At 39.1% G+C, this 15,009-nt stretch overlaps 1 protein-coding gene across 1 annotated transcript; it reads right to left on the reverse strand.

Moving 5' to 3' along the window:
* Positions 1 to 6,004: 6,004 nt before the first annotated feature.
* On the reverse strand, positions 6,005 to 12,571 carry AGR3 (anterior gradient 3, protein disulphide isomerase family member). Its single transcript, XM_009646396.1, has 7 exons — positions 12,466 to 12,571; positions 10,288 to 10,351; positions 8,940 to 8,992; positions 8,224 to 8,300; positions 7,898 to 7,961; positions 6,821 to 6,904; positions 6,005 to 6,054 (listed from the first exon to the last, which is right to left on the reverse strand). The coding sequence occupies exons 1-7, from the start codon at positions 12,569 to 12,571 to the stop codon at positions 6,005 to 6,007; spliced, it is 498 nt and encodes a 165-aa protein (XP_009644691.1).
* Positions 12,572 to 15,009: the final 2,438 nt, after the last annotated feature.

Genomic DNA, 15,009 nt, shown 5'->3' on the forward strand with positions numbered 1-15,009 from the left:
TGTTCCCCAAGCCTGTAGCGCTGCATGGGGTTGTTGTGACCAAAGCGCAGGACCCGGCACTTGGCCTTGTTAAACCTCATACAGTTGGCCTCAGCCCATCGATCCAGCCTGTCCAGGTCTCTCTGCAGAGCCCTCCTCCCCTCAAGCAGATCAACACTACCACCCAGTTTGGTGTCGTCTGCAAATTTACTGAGGGTACACTCAATCCCCTCATCCAGGTCATTGATAAAGATATTAAACAAGACTGGCCCTAGAACTGAGCCCTGGGGGACATCGCTTGTGACCGGCCACCAACTGGATTTAGCTCCATTCACCACAACTCTCTGGGCTCGGCCATCCAGCCAGAAACAAAAGGAAGCAGACCAGTGACTTGGCTGATCCTGTGGAGGACACCTCAGCATTTGGAAATTCCTCTGTGTCAGCCTTTAGCAAGAACATGTGTAGCACATGAAACAATCCCAAGTATATCAGCCTTCTGCACGCCCCAGCCACTCGTGCATTTTAAGTGCTGAGTTGTCCCACAGTCTCTCACCGCCATGGTACACAAAGGTATGGTGGCTTTTCTTTTGTTCTGGTCAAGCACAAATATTTGCACACAGGAAAATGTTTTAGCTCTGCAGACCAATACATCAGCCATCTGCCTAGAAAAGCCAACGCCTTTCTGTGCTGAGGCGGATACATAGGGGAGGATCCTGTTTTGTCAGTTCTCAGGTTCCTGTGCCTCACCTCACTGACGTTAAGTCCACGTTTGTTTGGCTGCCCTTGGTCTGATTACAACAGATAAGTCCAGACAGTAAAGCAGGCATGGATATGCGAACAAGGGGTAATAAAGTTCGCTTCCCAGAATGTGTTGAGTTCGTAGCAAAGGCAGAACTCAGAGAAGTCTTTTATATAAAACATGGCCTTCCACAGGTGATGCTATATTACGCCTATGTTAATAGTAGCATCCATAAGTGTAGTGTACAGGTTATGAATTCTGTAAGAGCACACAGTCTACCCAGGTAGGCTTTCTCAGCTATTGGCCCTGTATGGCTGAATTTATTCTGTGTAAAACAAATGCTGCTCTTGCATTCACATTTTCAATCTTTTATTCTCTTCCTTCAGCTCTAACCCAAACAGAAGAGGTCAAATAAACCTGGCTGGTTTAGTTCAAGTTAACCGAGGAATAAAGGAACAGTTTTCCACTCTTTCTTAAGAGAGGGAAGCAAGGAGTGTGAATAAAATTCTGCCCACTAATGTTATGAATGAAGCTGTGTGGCACTCAAGAAGACCAGAAGGGAAGAAAAGAGTAAGCAGTGTCTCATGCCATTCATTTCAGAGGAAAAAAGGGGGGAAAATCACGTTTTGTCTGCCATTGCACAGGCTACAGCTGTCCTATTTTATCCTGAGCAATGAGACTTTAATCTGACATCTAAGGTTCTGTTCCATCAGGAGAGATATTACCTAGCAAAATAATCTCTGAAGAGGAAAAGGCAGAAAGATAGTAGCAGCTGTAAAATTAAGGATGAATGTTGAACTAAGCTGTGAACAGAAAGTATGTGTGCAACATACAGGGTGGGTTTTACCTAAATATCTAGCTCCACCAAAAGGACTGTATCTGAATCTTTAAGAATCACAGAGATGTAGTCCCATCTCCCAAGGCTATGGCTGAGAACAGATTTCAGAAGAGGGTGAAATCCCCTTTAGTCACTTCGCAAAGTAGGTCTCATCAGACACAGAGGAATTAGTGTGCCTGTGACATTTCTGGAAACCGGCTGCTGTCTGCTTGGATGAGTGATTTGTCAAAGCTGTCAAAAACTTTTGTGGTAGAAAATACAGTTCTAGATTACAGATGCAACTGGTATCAGTCATACCCATGGAAATTAATCCAGATTTTCTTCAAATATTAAAATAACATGCATTGCAGTGTAGATATAAAGGCTAACTTTTGGTCAGGAATGGAAGTCAGTGATAAATGTATTGTTCTGAAAATTTTGTTATTTATAATATAGTATTTTATTTAATTCACAAAGTTTATTTCCTGTCTGCTGGCTCAATATCAAATGTCCCAAATAAAGAGATCAACAGTAGACTTCTAGGCCCAGGGCTTGCATTACTTGTTTCTTCCACAATCCCAATAAATGATAATTCTACCATTTATTTTCTGTTACAGTGCTGAGGTCAGTCAGACTCTGGAATTTAGCATTCCTGAGCCTAGGCAAGTTCTGGACTGTGGCCCTGTATTACAAGCCTTTTGGGATTCCAGCTTTGCAGATTCTTGACATCCATGTCTTTTCTTATGAATGGATCCACTAAAAGAAGTGACCCAAATGTAATCCCTAAGCATGCAAATGTTTGTGTAAAATAATGGTCTATATACAACTTTCAGATCAAGCTAGTTGGCATCCATCTGCTCACAGTTCAGTAGAGTGTAGGGTATATACAGGAGTTCAGTGTTTCTGTAAGGACCAAGATGTATTTAATTTGAGTATCTGGTCTTTTAAATTGATACCCTACCTTCTGCATCATAGATGCTAAGAGGGAAGCATCTTGTAAATATACACAAGTGTGCATCTTATAAGCAATTGTTATCAGCAATGAAGAATTAATAAGCATGATTTTGACTGACTGGGTGTAAAGACCCTGTTGCTGTGAATTATGTTGCTGTTGCAATTTCTCACCAGTCAGTTAAAAAAGCAGTCCTTGTTTTCATAGAATCATAGAATGTTTTGGGTTGGAAGGGACCCCTAGAGGTCATCTGGTCCAACCCCCCTGCAGTGAGCAGGGACACCGCTAACTAGATCAGGTTGCTCAGAGCCCCGTCCAACCTGGTCTTGAATGTTTCCAGGGATGGGGCCTCCCCTACCATTCTGGGCAACCTGTTCCAGTGTTTAACTACCCTCATTGTAAAGAATTTCTTCCTTATATCCAGTTTTCTGTTCACTGAAAGTAGTGACTTACATTTTTAGCTGACAATTCTCTAAAAGCGGTTAAGTTATAAATCCAGCTAAATAATCCCACAGAGTTGGGGCTGCAGACTTCACAGAATGGTTGAGGTTGGAAGGGACCTCAGGAGGTCTCCTGGTCCGGTCTCCTACTCAAGCAGGGCCACCTAGAGCCAGTTGCGCAGGGCTGTGTCCAGATGGCTTTCCAAGGATAGAGAAACCATCACCTCCGTGGGCAATCTGTGCCAGTGCTTGGTCACCCTCACAGTAAAAAACTGTTTCCTGATGTTCGGACAGAACCCCCTGTGTTTCAGTCTGTGCACATTGCCTCTGGTCCCATCACCGGGCATCACTGAAAAGAGCCCGGCTCTATTTTTCACCCTCTCTTCAGGTATTCATATTCAGTCTGCGCACATTGCCTCTGGTCCCATCACCGGGCATCATTGAAAAGAGCCCGGCTCTATCTATTTTTCACCCTCTCTTCAGGTATTCATATACATTAAGATCCCCCCTGAGCCTTATCTTACAGAGTTACATTGATGTGACATCAGGTGGTGTTTGTGGCTTCCATCTCTTTAGTATAGAAATGTATTAACATTTCAGTGTGAAGAGTGACAGCCATCAGCACAAAAAGAACATCGTCCCTGGGTTTGGGCTGTATACATGCACACGTATCTACTTAACAGAAAAGAAGAATTGAAGTGCTCATCCACCGTATAATCCCAGAGGATCCCTCAACATATTTATGGACATCATCCCTGGGTTTGGGCTGTATACATGCACATGTATCTACTTAACAGAAAAGAATTGAAGTGCTCATCCACTGTATAATCCCAGAGGATCCCTCAACATATTTATGCTCTTCAGTGTTTGTATGTGTGAGGGTGCCCTTCTTTTACTGAAAGGCTGATTGAATATCTGGACTGACTAGGGTAATCCATGAAAGTAGTCTTTTATGGCAGACACTGTCATCGTTGCAATTAATGTAATAATAGTAGTAGTAGGCAAGGAAAGAAGAATACCATGGACAAAGATGTAATTACTAGAATTAAAGGGAGGACAACAGGGTTTTTTTGCAGCTGCTTTCCAGATCTGAAATGGAAAGTTTTTGTTCCACACTGGAATGAAAGCGTAACCATGAAAATATTTCCACAAGTGCAGCCTTCCCTCAAATACCCATGCAGAGCCCGAAACCTTAGTCTTCTGAATCTTAAGTAGGTTTTTGGCTAATAGTGTAACTATCCCACATTTGATTTCCTGCTTGAGTGAGATCAGATGTTGTTTCAAGCTAATGCCTCCTGTGATCTCGGCTGATGTTGAAAGTGAATATAAGGAGGGAAAAAAATTCCCTGCAATATGACAGCAAAGACACACTCCTTTCCATCTAGTCTTTTGGTACTATTTTGAATTTACCATACTTAAACATTTCGTATTTTGTCCTGTGCTTCTCCCCAGAGTAAATCTTCTCTTGACCCTACTTTGAAAGTGCTACCATGGCTATCCTGTGTCATCTCTGGCAGCCAGCTCGCACCCCTTTCTCCTGAACATCTCTGGCATGCTCAAAAGAAGATATGCCCACAGACTAGGAAACATTGCCAAATCAGGAATAGATACAGACATAAATGAGTAGAGCTAAACACAGCTCAAAGGAAAGTGGTTACCAGTTTAATTTTGTGTCTAACATTTTCCCGTAGGTTAAAAAATCATTTAACTGATTATGAAGACAGCATACCGTTAATGACTAATACAAGATTTTTTTTTCTCTTAGTGTACAGGTCATTTATCACTACTCATATCCAAATTTTACATAGTTACGAAGACATAGATAGGCACAATATAACTCATTCATGACAAATTAATACTAGGTATTGTAAATTAGTAAAGCTGTCCTGCAAAGATCCTTCCCTCATCTTTTATACATGTATTTAGGCAGCATCAGAGGAAATGGCAGGTAGCACAATCAAGTGACACTGGTGCTTTGCACATAACGTAACATATGTTCTTTTATGGCAGATGGATCACTTACTGCCTTGCTCTAATGAAAAAACACATTGCTGGGATAATAAACTATTTCAGCTGGCTTCAGCTTTTTACTCACAAGCAGCATCCACCTTTGCGTACAGTGATCCTGGGGAAATTTTGTGTAGAGTTTGTATGTACGGATGCCCTCACTAAACTGCCACCATGATGTCTGGGTTGGGATGCTACAGAAAAAGAGGGAATGATCTGGGCTTAGCTTCACGTGACTCAAGTGTCATTTAAATTAAAAGAGGTAGGACATGCCTGCTCATTTTTCCCATACCAGGCTTTACAAGCTTCACTTAGCCTGAGGAGTGGAGTTCTGGGATTATCTCCTTCCATCTCTCTTGCTTCATTGCATCTTTATCATAGCAAAACCTGTAGCTGCTATTTGATGATTATCACCTCACTGAGACCACATGCTCCGTGTGAAATGTCTGTTCTCTTTTCAGTTATCAGAATGAGAGTTAAAGAATTATACAGAAGACAGCTAAGCCCAGATCACTGTTTTTTTTCTATATAAGCTATTGCAAAATCCATAGGAAGAGCCTTCCTGTCTGATTTGCCAGCAGTTTCTTTTCCTTTAATGAGAAATAAGTGCATAAAGCAGAGTTACACTAGCAACTTACGACCTTCTTGCAATAAAAATAAAAATTAGAGGCTGAGATGCAGCTATTAATTTATATACCAAACTGCAAAGAGACATTAAAAGAATTGGTTATAACTCTTCATCCCAAGTCATAGCTGGCTTAATAAAGTCATAGCTGGATTGATAAAATACAGCTCAAAGTTGCTGCACCTTTTCCATCACTTTCAGATACTCAGATAACTAATTTCAAAGTGTTTGTTTTCTCGTCTTGTTTTCCAAATGGATGTGATAGTCTTTCTATGTTATTCAAATTGTACATATAAATTCCTTATGAAATCTGATATACCAAAGCTGCTTGGTAAGAGTTCAAAATGATAGCAGACACAGAGACGTTAACTAAAATATTTTAAAATGTTAGGTTTCCTAGTGCAGCTTCACCTCGTAGAGGCTATGGTCATTTCACTGTTGCTGGTTACAGTTCTGTCTGAATGAGGCGCAGAGCTTTCTTCATGTTCTCTATTACTGAAGGAAAAATAAATAAAAACTGTAAAAAAGTACTTAAAGCACATTTGTACAACTAAAAAGCCCACCTAGTTTGATTAGCAAATTGTTCACATTGAAATTAATTTATGATCACACGTTATATTTTAGAGCTTCATACTGTGAAAATTCTCACATTGATACCAATACAGATATTCAGTCAGAAGGTAAAAAGTTTTGTGAATCCTAATGTTTAACTTAAAGGGAATTGAGAAAGCTCCTTTCAACTCCCTCAATTCTCAACAGCAAGCCTGGTAATCAGATGTGAGGTGCATATTTGTGGTGAGATACTGCATTGGTGTCAAATAGATGGTATATCGAAAGGACTAGCTCAACCTGAAAAATCACATTCCTTTCTGAAATCTGGGTGTTAGGTGGTACCCAGGTAACCACCAGCATTTCTTTCCTGATTCCCTCCCACTACCGGCCGTTTACATTGTGCAGCTGGATACCTTTGAGCTTTCACCAGTCTCCAACAAACTGCTCTGATCTTGATCCTGAAAGTTCTCACCCATGATCTTTCAACTTGTCTTACCTGAGTAGCCCCAATAAATTCAGTGGGACAATAGGTGTGCTTAAGTGTTTTGCTAGAACTTAGACTATTATAATTTATTGCAAATGCTCACTCACCATCCTTATTCATTACTTTGAGATCTTAACAGGTTCTCAAGCACAAATGATTGTGATGGGGTGCACCTGGCTGCTTACAATGTGAATTGCAAAGTAACACAGTGAAGGGGGCACTTACAGAATGGTATGTCTTGTGGTTCGTACGTGTAAAGCCGGTTGGAGTATCTTCCTGTGATATCAGCTCTTACGGTGAGAGACGGGTCTGAAAAAGTAATCCTGTTAAACACTGCTTTCCATTCCCACAACATCTGAGGGCGATGTGAGTGGCGCTACTTTGGAAGCCCCGTTTCTGAGGTGTTCTGGTTTCACCAGTGAGGCAATTACAAGGCCCTTACGTTCTGTTCCAACCCGCTGCTCTTGGAGAAATCCTGAACAAAAGCTAATGCTCATTTTTATATTATGCAGCTATTTTTAAGTGATAGATTACACATGCATTTCATTCATATTTAAAGAAAAATATCCTGGTTTACAAGTTCTAGGGTTACATCAGGCCAGTTTGACTGGATGCACACATAGTGAGGGTCATGTCTACATAGGGCAATATTAGCATGACCTAGAGCCATCAGACCGAAAATCTTGTGATTCTTAATGTTTCCGTCATAGGAGCATGTTGTTGTGGAAATCTCCCAATTCCCCTTCCAAACTTTTTGTTAACTGACTCATTACTACATTGCTCTCTGTCCGAGTGTGGGCTTCATCTCACCTAACTTTGGGTGCCACCACAGAGCTAGTCACACTATGCTTCCTGTACAGTCAGTGAAAAGGAACAGGCACTCTGGGGCATGATTCGTTCCATCTTCTAAAAAGAAGTCAGCTTTACGATGCAACTACGACGACAACTACATTCAGTCAGGTATTTGACTATTTTCAGTAAACTTTGTCTTACAACAGCACTAGCAAGAAGCATGGAGAGCAAAAGCCTAGATGCTGTTGGACATTCCAGCATCTTGCTTCCAAGGACAAATTAGGTACCCACCAGAACATATCTGTAACCTGAGGAAGTTTATGACAGTCAAAGCCTGTGATGGAGGGCGAACTGAACTCAGATCTGCCAAGTTCTGGACTAATGCCGTGGTAATGATAAATCATGAGCTATTTTCTTTTTGCAAAATGAATAATTTTGATGTCCCCAGAGGAGGATGCTGGCATAGATTCAGATATTACATCTTTGAAGATACATAAATATGGCACATACCTATAAACATGATTCGAGGCACATATTGTCCATCAGGTGACAGGTTTTTATCTGTGGTTTCATGCTGGCAGAGAAATTAAAGCTAATTATTAAAATATTTCTGTAAATTTTGGTGAAGTAGTACCACCTGTGAATAGTCTTGTACCAGAGGACAAAACCAAAGCAGGTACTACTCGTGTGTGTATACACATGCACAAATGCCTGTACATACATGTTACTGAAATGACAGAGATATTTAGCTAAAATGACATGTAAAAGCAAGACAAAGAAAGAGGAAACACAAGCCAAAAAAAGATACAAGTCAAACCTCCCCAAACCCTCCATACCATGAGATTCAGCATAACGAAGTTATTTTGGGCCATTTCCTGTATCTCTTCATTTTCTGCAAAAGCTTTCTTCAGTGCTAGAAAAGAGACGGTCATTTTGAAGTCCATCTCAAATACCGCCTTTCCTTCGGCATTTAGGCACCGCGTTGGCTGGAGACTGGCCACATTGTTCCTGTCTCTGCTGATTCACATTCCTGAGGAGACACTTAAGGGCTCTATCACTGTTTTTTGTTTTTTTGACCCATGTCAGTACAACCTCCCGGCTATGAAAATGGAAGCTCTCTTCTGTTATTTATGAAGCCTGTCTCAATGGATACCATGTCTCAGCTTGACAAAAGTGCCTTATTCTCAGAAAATTCTTATTAGATCGATGTCAGCAGCCCTGTCCTCATCTCCTTCTCTAGTTACCAGTTCAGGAGAGCCAAACAATATTAAATCTGTTCAATGAGTCAGTGGCAAATCTGTGTCTCTTAATTTAAACTGACGAGTGCTGCATTAGGGATAGCAGGAGAGCAGCACTGAGTATTTTTCATGTTCTTTGTTGGGTAGTTTCATAGTGGAGTTTTTGTAAAGAACAGTAATAAATTCTTAGCTTTTCAAATACATTTTCATTTGCCTATTTCTTTAAATAATTTTTAGCAAGTACAAGGTAAATATATAGATAGGTGTAGTTTCTTATAAAAATATTCACAAAATTTTAACAGTCAAAAAATTACCTTGGCAGTATTGACAGTCTTCCAAATGATGAATTACCATCAGTGGCTTGTTACTTTATTAATAATAATAAAACATGTAGTTAGATCATTTGACAAGTATGCAAATGGGTGATTTTACTAGCAGACTGGAAAAGGCAAATTAAGTTTCATCTTGTGTTAACCCACAGTAGAACCACATAGACATTCTCTAAAGAGTCACAGACATTTTTGAGCAAGGGAAAAGAACATAACTCCTTCATAAAAGAAAGAAAGAGAGAAATAGACTTTCTATATCTAAATAGGTTTTCTAAAGTAAGAAATTATAGAAGAAACAAACAACAGAGCCATTTCATTTCCAGTTAGTATATAATCAAACTGAAAATGTATTTAATATTGTTTCAGTGTGAAGTTCTCCCTGTTTAAGAAAATAAAAATAATCCATATGAGCTGGAATAAAATATTTTTTATAAAATTTGGTTTACCATCAAGTACTTCCCATGAAAATTTTCTCTTTTTTTAGCTTTCTTGAGCAGATATACAGTAAATTATTTATTTTCTGTAAATAGTTTGGTAAAGTATCAAAATTTTCTATTTTTGAATGTCAAACCATAAAACAATTCTGTTCATTTTCTCCTGTATTTTTTTAAAGTACTGTTACTGTTCAGTTAATCAGTTACTAATGCTTGATCTGCTATCACTGCCAAGAGTTGTTCAGTTCCTAGCCATTTTCACATAGGGTACATGAAATTAGTTGCCTTTTATTTTAAAAATAATTTGCCTTCAATTTAACAACTGCTTATGCTACACTATTATTATCTAAAATGAACTGTAATAGAGATTTAAATGAGTATTGTTATGAATCCTCAAATACATTTTCAGCTGACTCATGGAGAAGATTCCGATCGGAACCTTCTACCAGGATAGTGAGAAACTGAGAGCACATCATGCACATTCGCCAACTAACAAAGTCTTGGGGAAGGCATCAGAAGCAGTAGATCACCATGCAGGAGCAAATGTAACTGATTTCCAGCTGTTGATCAAGAAAGTAATCAGAGGAATAATGACACATATACATATAAAAAGATGTATTTTAAAAATTATAATACCTATTTATCACTGCTTATTCAAATGATCACACTGGTGTTGTGACAAAGAAACAACAGTGTTAAACGTGGGGCTGCCTATCGGCCCGTGATGTTGCTTCACAGTCATAAGACCCCTGCAACAGCTTTTATTTATAGACACTAAATCTGTTTTATTTAACTGGGTGGTCTGCAGATCAGCTGTTGTGGTGTTTCTTTGTTTTGTTTCATTACAGTACATTCAGGCTTGACTGTCTGATTAACAACTTTGTCTTTTAATCTCTTACCTTTTTTTTGCTTGATAAAGCCCTTCTTCGTAAGTTTGTACCCAGGTAATTTCATCTCCCCACCCTAGAAATACAATAAAAGGATTAACTGGTGGCCAGGTAACTCAACAAATTAAATTTTTATATTTATCGAGAGTTGTACACAAATAGGTTTGGGGTTTTTTTCAGCCAAAGTTTCCCAAATGTTGTGGAAATACTAATTCTACATCTCCTGATAGGTGCACCGGAAGATTAAAAAACACCCAACAAAACAAACCTCAAAAAACCTCAGCTGGTTGAGTATCCAGTTCAAGTCCTCTAGCAAACCTACTAGATCCCTTTCTGAATACTCAGAGGTCCCTAAATCAGCACCCAAATCCTTTATATCTTTATATTGTCTGCTTCATGTTTCATGTAGACCCTGGGGCTTAAAGAGAAGGTTGGCTTATAAAGTCAGAAAGAAAAATAAAATATGACAGCTCAAACAAGATTGACTTTAATATGAACATTGTTAGAATAGTCTTGGGTTTTAAATTTCACTCTCAAGCTATGAATTTTAATCCCTGGTGTTGCAAGTACTTATAATTTAGTAAAAGAATGGCTCCACCTAAGTAAAATCTTAATCAATCATCAGCTTCATAGCTCATCCATAGCTGGTGATACACCAATCTCAAAAAGCAGATTCTCCAGTTGGTTTCATGCCTTCAGATCCCCAAGATGCCAGCCCTTGTGTAGTAGATCCCTGCCTCCCAGGCAGTGTTGCTCCATTCATGATGGCCCTTGTGGGAATTGTAGAACAGCTTCTGGATCTGGACCAGGTTAAGGCTCCGTTTCTTCTGTGCTGTCTGGACCATGCTTGGACCAGCCCTGGTTATGCAGAGGCTTGCTGTTAGCTTTCTCACAGGACAACTGCTTGTGACGCTGCTAGGTCAATCTCTTCTTTCAGGAGAGTGATTTTGATTACAGATCTGTCTGGCTGGTGGTGGGGTTCTGGCGTGTTGACTAGTGTGCTCCCAGGCCTGGCTGAAGTCAACTGCTGACGTAGGTAACTGCACAGAGGAGTCAGCCAGGGTCATTTTGCAGCAGGTTTAAGTGTTCCCCTTTGATCTGTGAAAATTACAGGTAAAGCGCTCAAGGCATCCCAAAAGGCCTGGAATCAGAATTAGAAAACTGATGCTCCCTGTGACTATTTTTTTCAAAATTGCCAGAATTGAGGGGATTTTGTCATCTTTTATGCATTTAAGCTTAGTGGGAAATATAAATCCTGATTTAGGCAAGATAGGCAATAGATACCATTATAACCTTTCTTCAGGGATACCACTTAGGAGGAGTGATTTGCAATTTCTCTTTGGTTAGTCCAGGTGTTGCATGATTTTGTCAAGTGCTCCCTGAGCAATTAGGCTTGGATGGGACCCCTGTGACCGGCAGGGCTTTGCCAGTGCGTTTTATGGGAAGATCTCAGGGGTGAGCTGTGGGGTCTGCAGGCTTTGCACAGCTTGCAGAAGAGGTCAGGGAAGGAGCTGGAGATTTCGGGGGGGGTTAATAGGCCCCCAGGGAGAGGGAAGATGGAGAAGAGGAAAAGACCTTGATAAGGTATTTCTCTGCTCGTATTTCTAAGGATTGATCAAGCATAAATAACTTAAACCCGGGTCTCTAGTTAACATCCAGGTCGAAAATTATGCACCATAAGGAAGTGAATCATTCACTGCAAAGCATGAAAAAAAAAGTTACACAGAAAATCGCACCAGTAGCTCAAACTGTTGTTCTAGGTATAAAAATGGGTCTGTAAAAAAATTATTCCATAGCAATCGGAGTTATGAAACTGTGTTTCAGTAGTTAATAAGTCACCGTAACAAAACATCTCGTAACTGGTATATGAAAGAATATTTTTTCACTGATAGTTCTACAAATGCATCCCAGTTTGAGAAGACTCAGTTTAGGTTATTGGCTTCTACTAGGCCACCGTGAGTTATACAAATTATGCAGGTTATATGAGGCCCTCAGCCATATCCTTAGGAACAAACTGATGGAGTGAAATGACATGGAATAAGACACCCTACTTTGAGTGCCACTTAACACTAGAGGAACACACCTTGGTAAGTACGTATGTGCTTTCAGGTATGTTCTAAATAAAAATATTTGCTGATTTACTTACACAGGGAGATGAGGAAGTAACTACATAAACTCGATATACAGTACCTCTTGACAGTGTCTGAGGTGCTCTTTTTTCCTTTTTGATTGCCATCGCAAGGTTGGAAGAGACTGCAATTAGCAGGAGGGACAAGGCCAATGTTGAATGGAGCATTATTTCTTTGAGAAGAGCCCTTTCAACGCAGCAAGGAAACTGGAAAACAAAGCAACAGCTTTCGTCGCGTGAATTTGTCACCTGGTGCAGTGTAAATCAATGTCTTAGTGGTATCCTAACAATCTATACTACAGAAGTAGTTTTGGTTATTTCTATAAATGCCTTTTGAGAAAAGTACAAAAATGGAGGTGCTGGATTTTATCACACAGCACTGCTTTCAGCTGTCAAAATTAGGCTGCAGGGGAACAGTGTGGTCTGGGGAATGAAGCTCATTTCAATTTGTTTCTGGTCACCTAACTTTTGTTTCTTACAAACTAGTACAACGCTATAATACTGGATCATGAAAATTTCAAGACAGTGCTACTAGTTGTTCATTCTGTTAGTTTTTTAACTTCAGTGAAATGTAACGGCATGGGATCTTTTTCATGGATAGTAGGTTTTTTGATCAAAAGATGTCTCATAATATCCTCCTTAATAAAATAGGAAAATTGACAAGGATTTGTCCTCAGGTATAACACATTTTAAATTGGCAAATCCCTCCAGAATGTTGAAATTGCCATGATTTTTTTATCCTGCACTCTGTGAACCAGGGTGCTAAAGATTGTGAGATAAATGTAAAAGAAATTTCCAGCTGTTTCTCACAATGAAAACTCAAAAAGTTTCCCCATCCTTCATGGCATTTTAAAGATGAGTTTTAGCTCAAGTCCTGCTTAATGAGGCAATCCATCTGTGCTCCTGGCTATTTCAGTATTCTGAAGTTGTTTGCTTCTCTTCCTGACAGATCATTAGAAGAAATTCAGTAACTTCTGGTCTTGATAAAAGTCAGAGGAGAAAGTGACTGTTCAGGAAAGGCATTACAAAGCTACGTTTTTTTAACTGGTGTCTTCTTTCTGCCCTGTACAATCATCTTTAGCCATTAAAGCTCAGAAATTCAAGTGGATACCTGATAATTTAAACTAAGTTAAAAACTATAATGCGTGCAACCCAGGATACCACCCAGTCTGCTTACCAGTTCTCACTGGAGATTCCACTTTTCAGAGACTGAGCTTTAGGATTTACCAGGATGACCTGCTGAGAAAGTGCTTTAACCTAACTAATCCCCTAAAGCACTTGTGCCTGTATTGATAAAGAAAATTTCAAACTTGAATTTAAAAGTGATATCCAATATGGAATTACAATCCTGAGCACCGGCAAAAGAAGTTGTTTTGTGCTTCTTAAGACAGAGAGGCATGAAAAGTGCAGCAGCTTTTATCCTTACTTTAATAAATTCCTCAGAATTACTAACATTACTCTTAGGAGTTCAATTTCTGGTGAACAAATTCAAATACCACTTCCAGTAGCTGGCAATCTCAACACAAGAGAATTATTCTATTCAAGTGACTAGAGAAAAATTTGCACGGTAAAATGTGCACAATTTTAAGAAAAATGAAGTATCATCTTATAGTAAGAATTCTATAGTTCTGAAGGTTGCTAAAATAATTAATACATCCATTATAATATTTTTCTCCTCAGTCTTGTCCAAATCAGTTCCTTTTTTACCACATGGCATCACAACCCTAGAGTTCTTCTTTGTTTCACATACTTTCCTCCTCAGGCTCATTCACGTTAGTTATTGTTGACTGTGTTTTACAAGGGAGTCTCCTTCTGAGCTTATTAATTATGCACATTAATTTGATGATTGGAGATTATGGATGTTTAATAAGAAAATGTGAAGTTTCCCAGTGTTTTCTAAGGAGACACTATAACTTTTACTTAAGTCTGGGGCATGAGAATTTTTTGGTCATAAGAATTCCATTCAAATTTTCCCCATGTTTGTGCAGACCACTAACTTCAGTCAGCAAAAGCAGATAATTACAACCTACTACTATACTCCTGTCAAGTAAGTATCTGTAGCTAATCTATGTGGAAGCTAATAACTATCTTTAGTATCATTTTACCTATTAGATGTTAACCATAAAATCTAGCATTTTTATTAAGATGTTAAAATGATATTTAAACGTAAATAGTGATGGCTTTGAAATTGCACCAGATAATGTATCTATAAAGCAGGTATGGAATGTGTGAATCAGTTCTTTCTTTCATGATGTATTCATGAAAAAAAACCAAAATGTAAATCTCTTCAAGTCGCATAGTGAATTATCTGAAGCTTAAATAATTGATTATCATCCTATTGAAAACCAATAGTGTTTTGGAAGGATAATTTATGGAGCTGTAGCTGCAGGCAGTTTAAGCTCAATATTCTGAATTTTTGATGTTACATGATCCAACGTTAGTTAATCGATTAAGAGAAAAAATGACAGCTAACACCATATAAATTGCCTTCATCTCTGTCAGAACAAATGTTTTACTAGCTAATCTCTAAGCATCTATCATTTGTCTTTTTCATATAACTAGGCTTGTAGTGCATTTGTCAACCAGACATCATTGCTGTATTAAAG

Source organism: Egretta garzetta, unplaced genomic scaffold (assembly GCF_000687185.1).
Source record: "Egretta garzetta isolate BGI_Z169 unplaced genomic scaffold, ASM68718v1 scaffold629, whole genome shotgun sequence".
NCBI lineage: Eukaryota > Metazoa > Chordata > Aves > Pelecaniformes > Ardeidae > Egretta > Egretta garzetta.

Excerpts from the sequence above, each read along its gene's own strand:
- AGR3 (XM_009646396.1), bottom strand. The coding sequence starts at position 12,571 with ATGCTCCATTCAACATTGGCCTTGTCCCTCCTGCTAATTGCAGTCTCT. Across the intron at positions 8,993-10,287 it reads CTTTATCAAGCAAAAAAAAG|TAACAAGCCACTGATGGTAA; the intron begins GTAAGAGATTAA and ends TTATTAATAAAG. Across the intron at positions 6,055-6,820 it reads ACCACAAGACATACCATTCT|TAATAGAGAACATGAAGAAA; the intron begins GTAAGTGCCCCC and ends TTTTTCCTTCAG.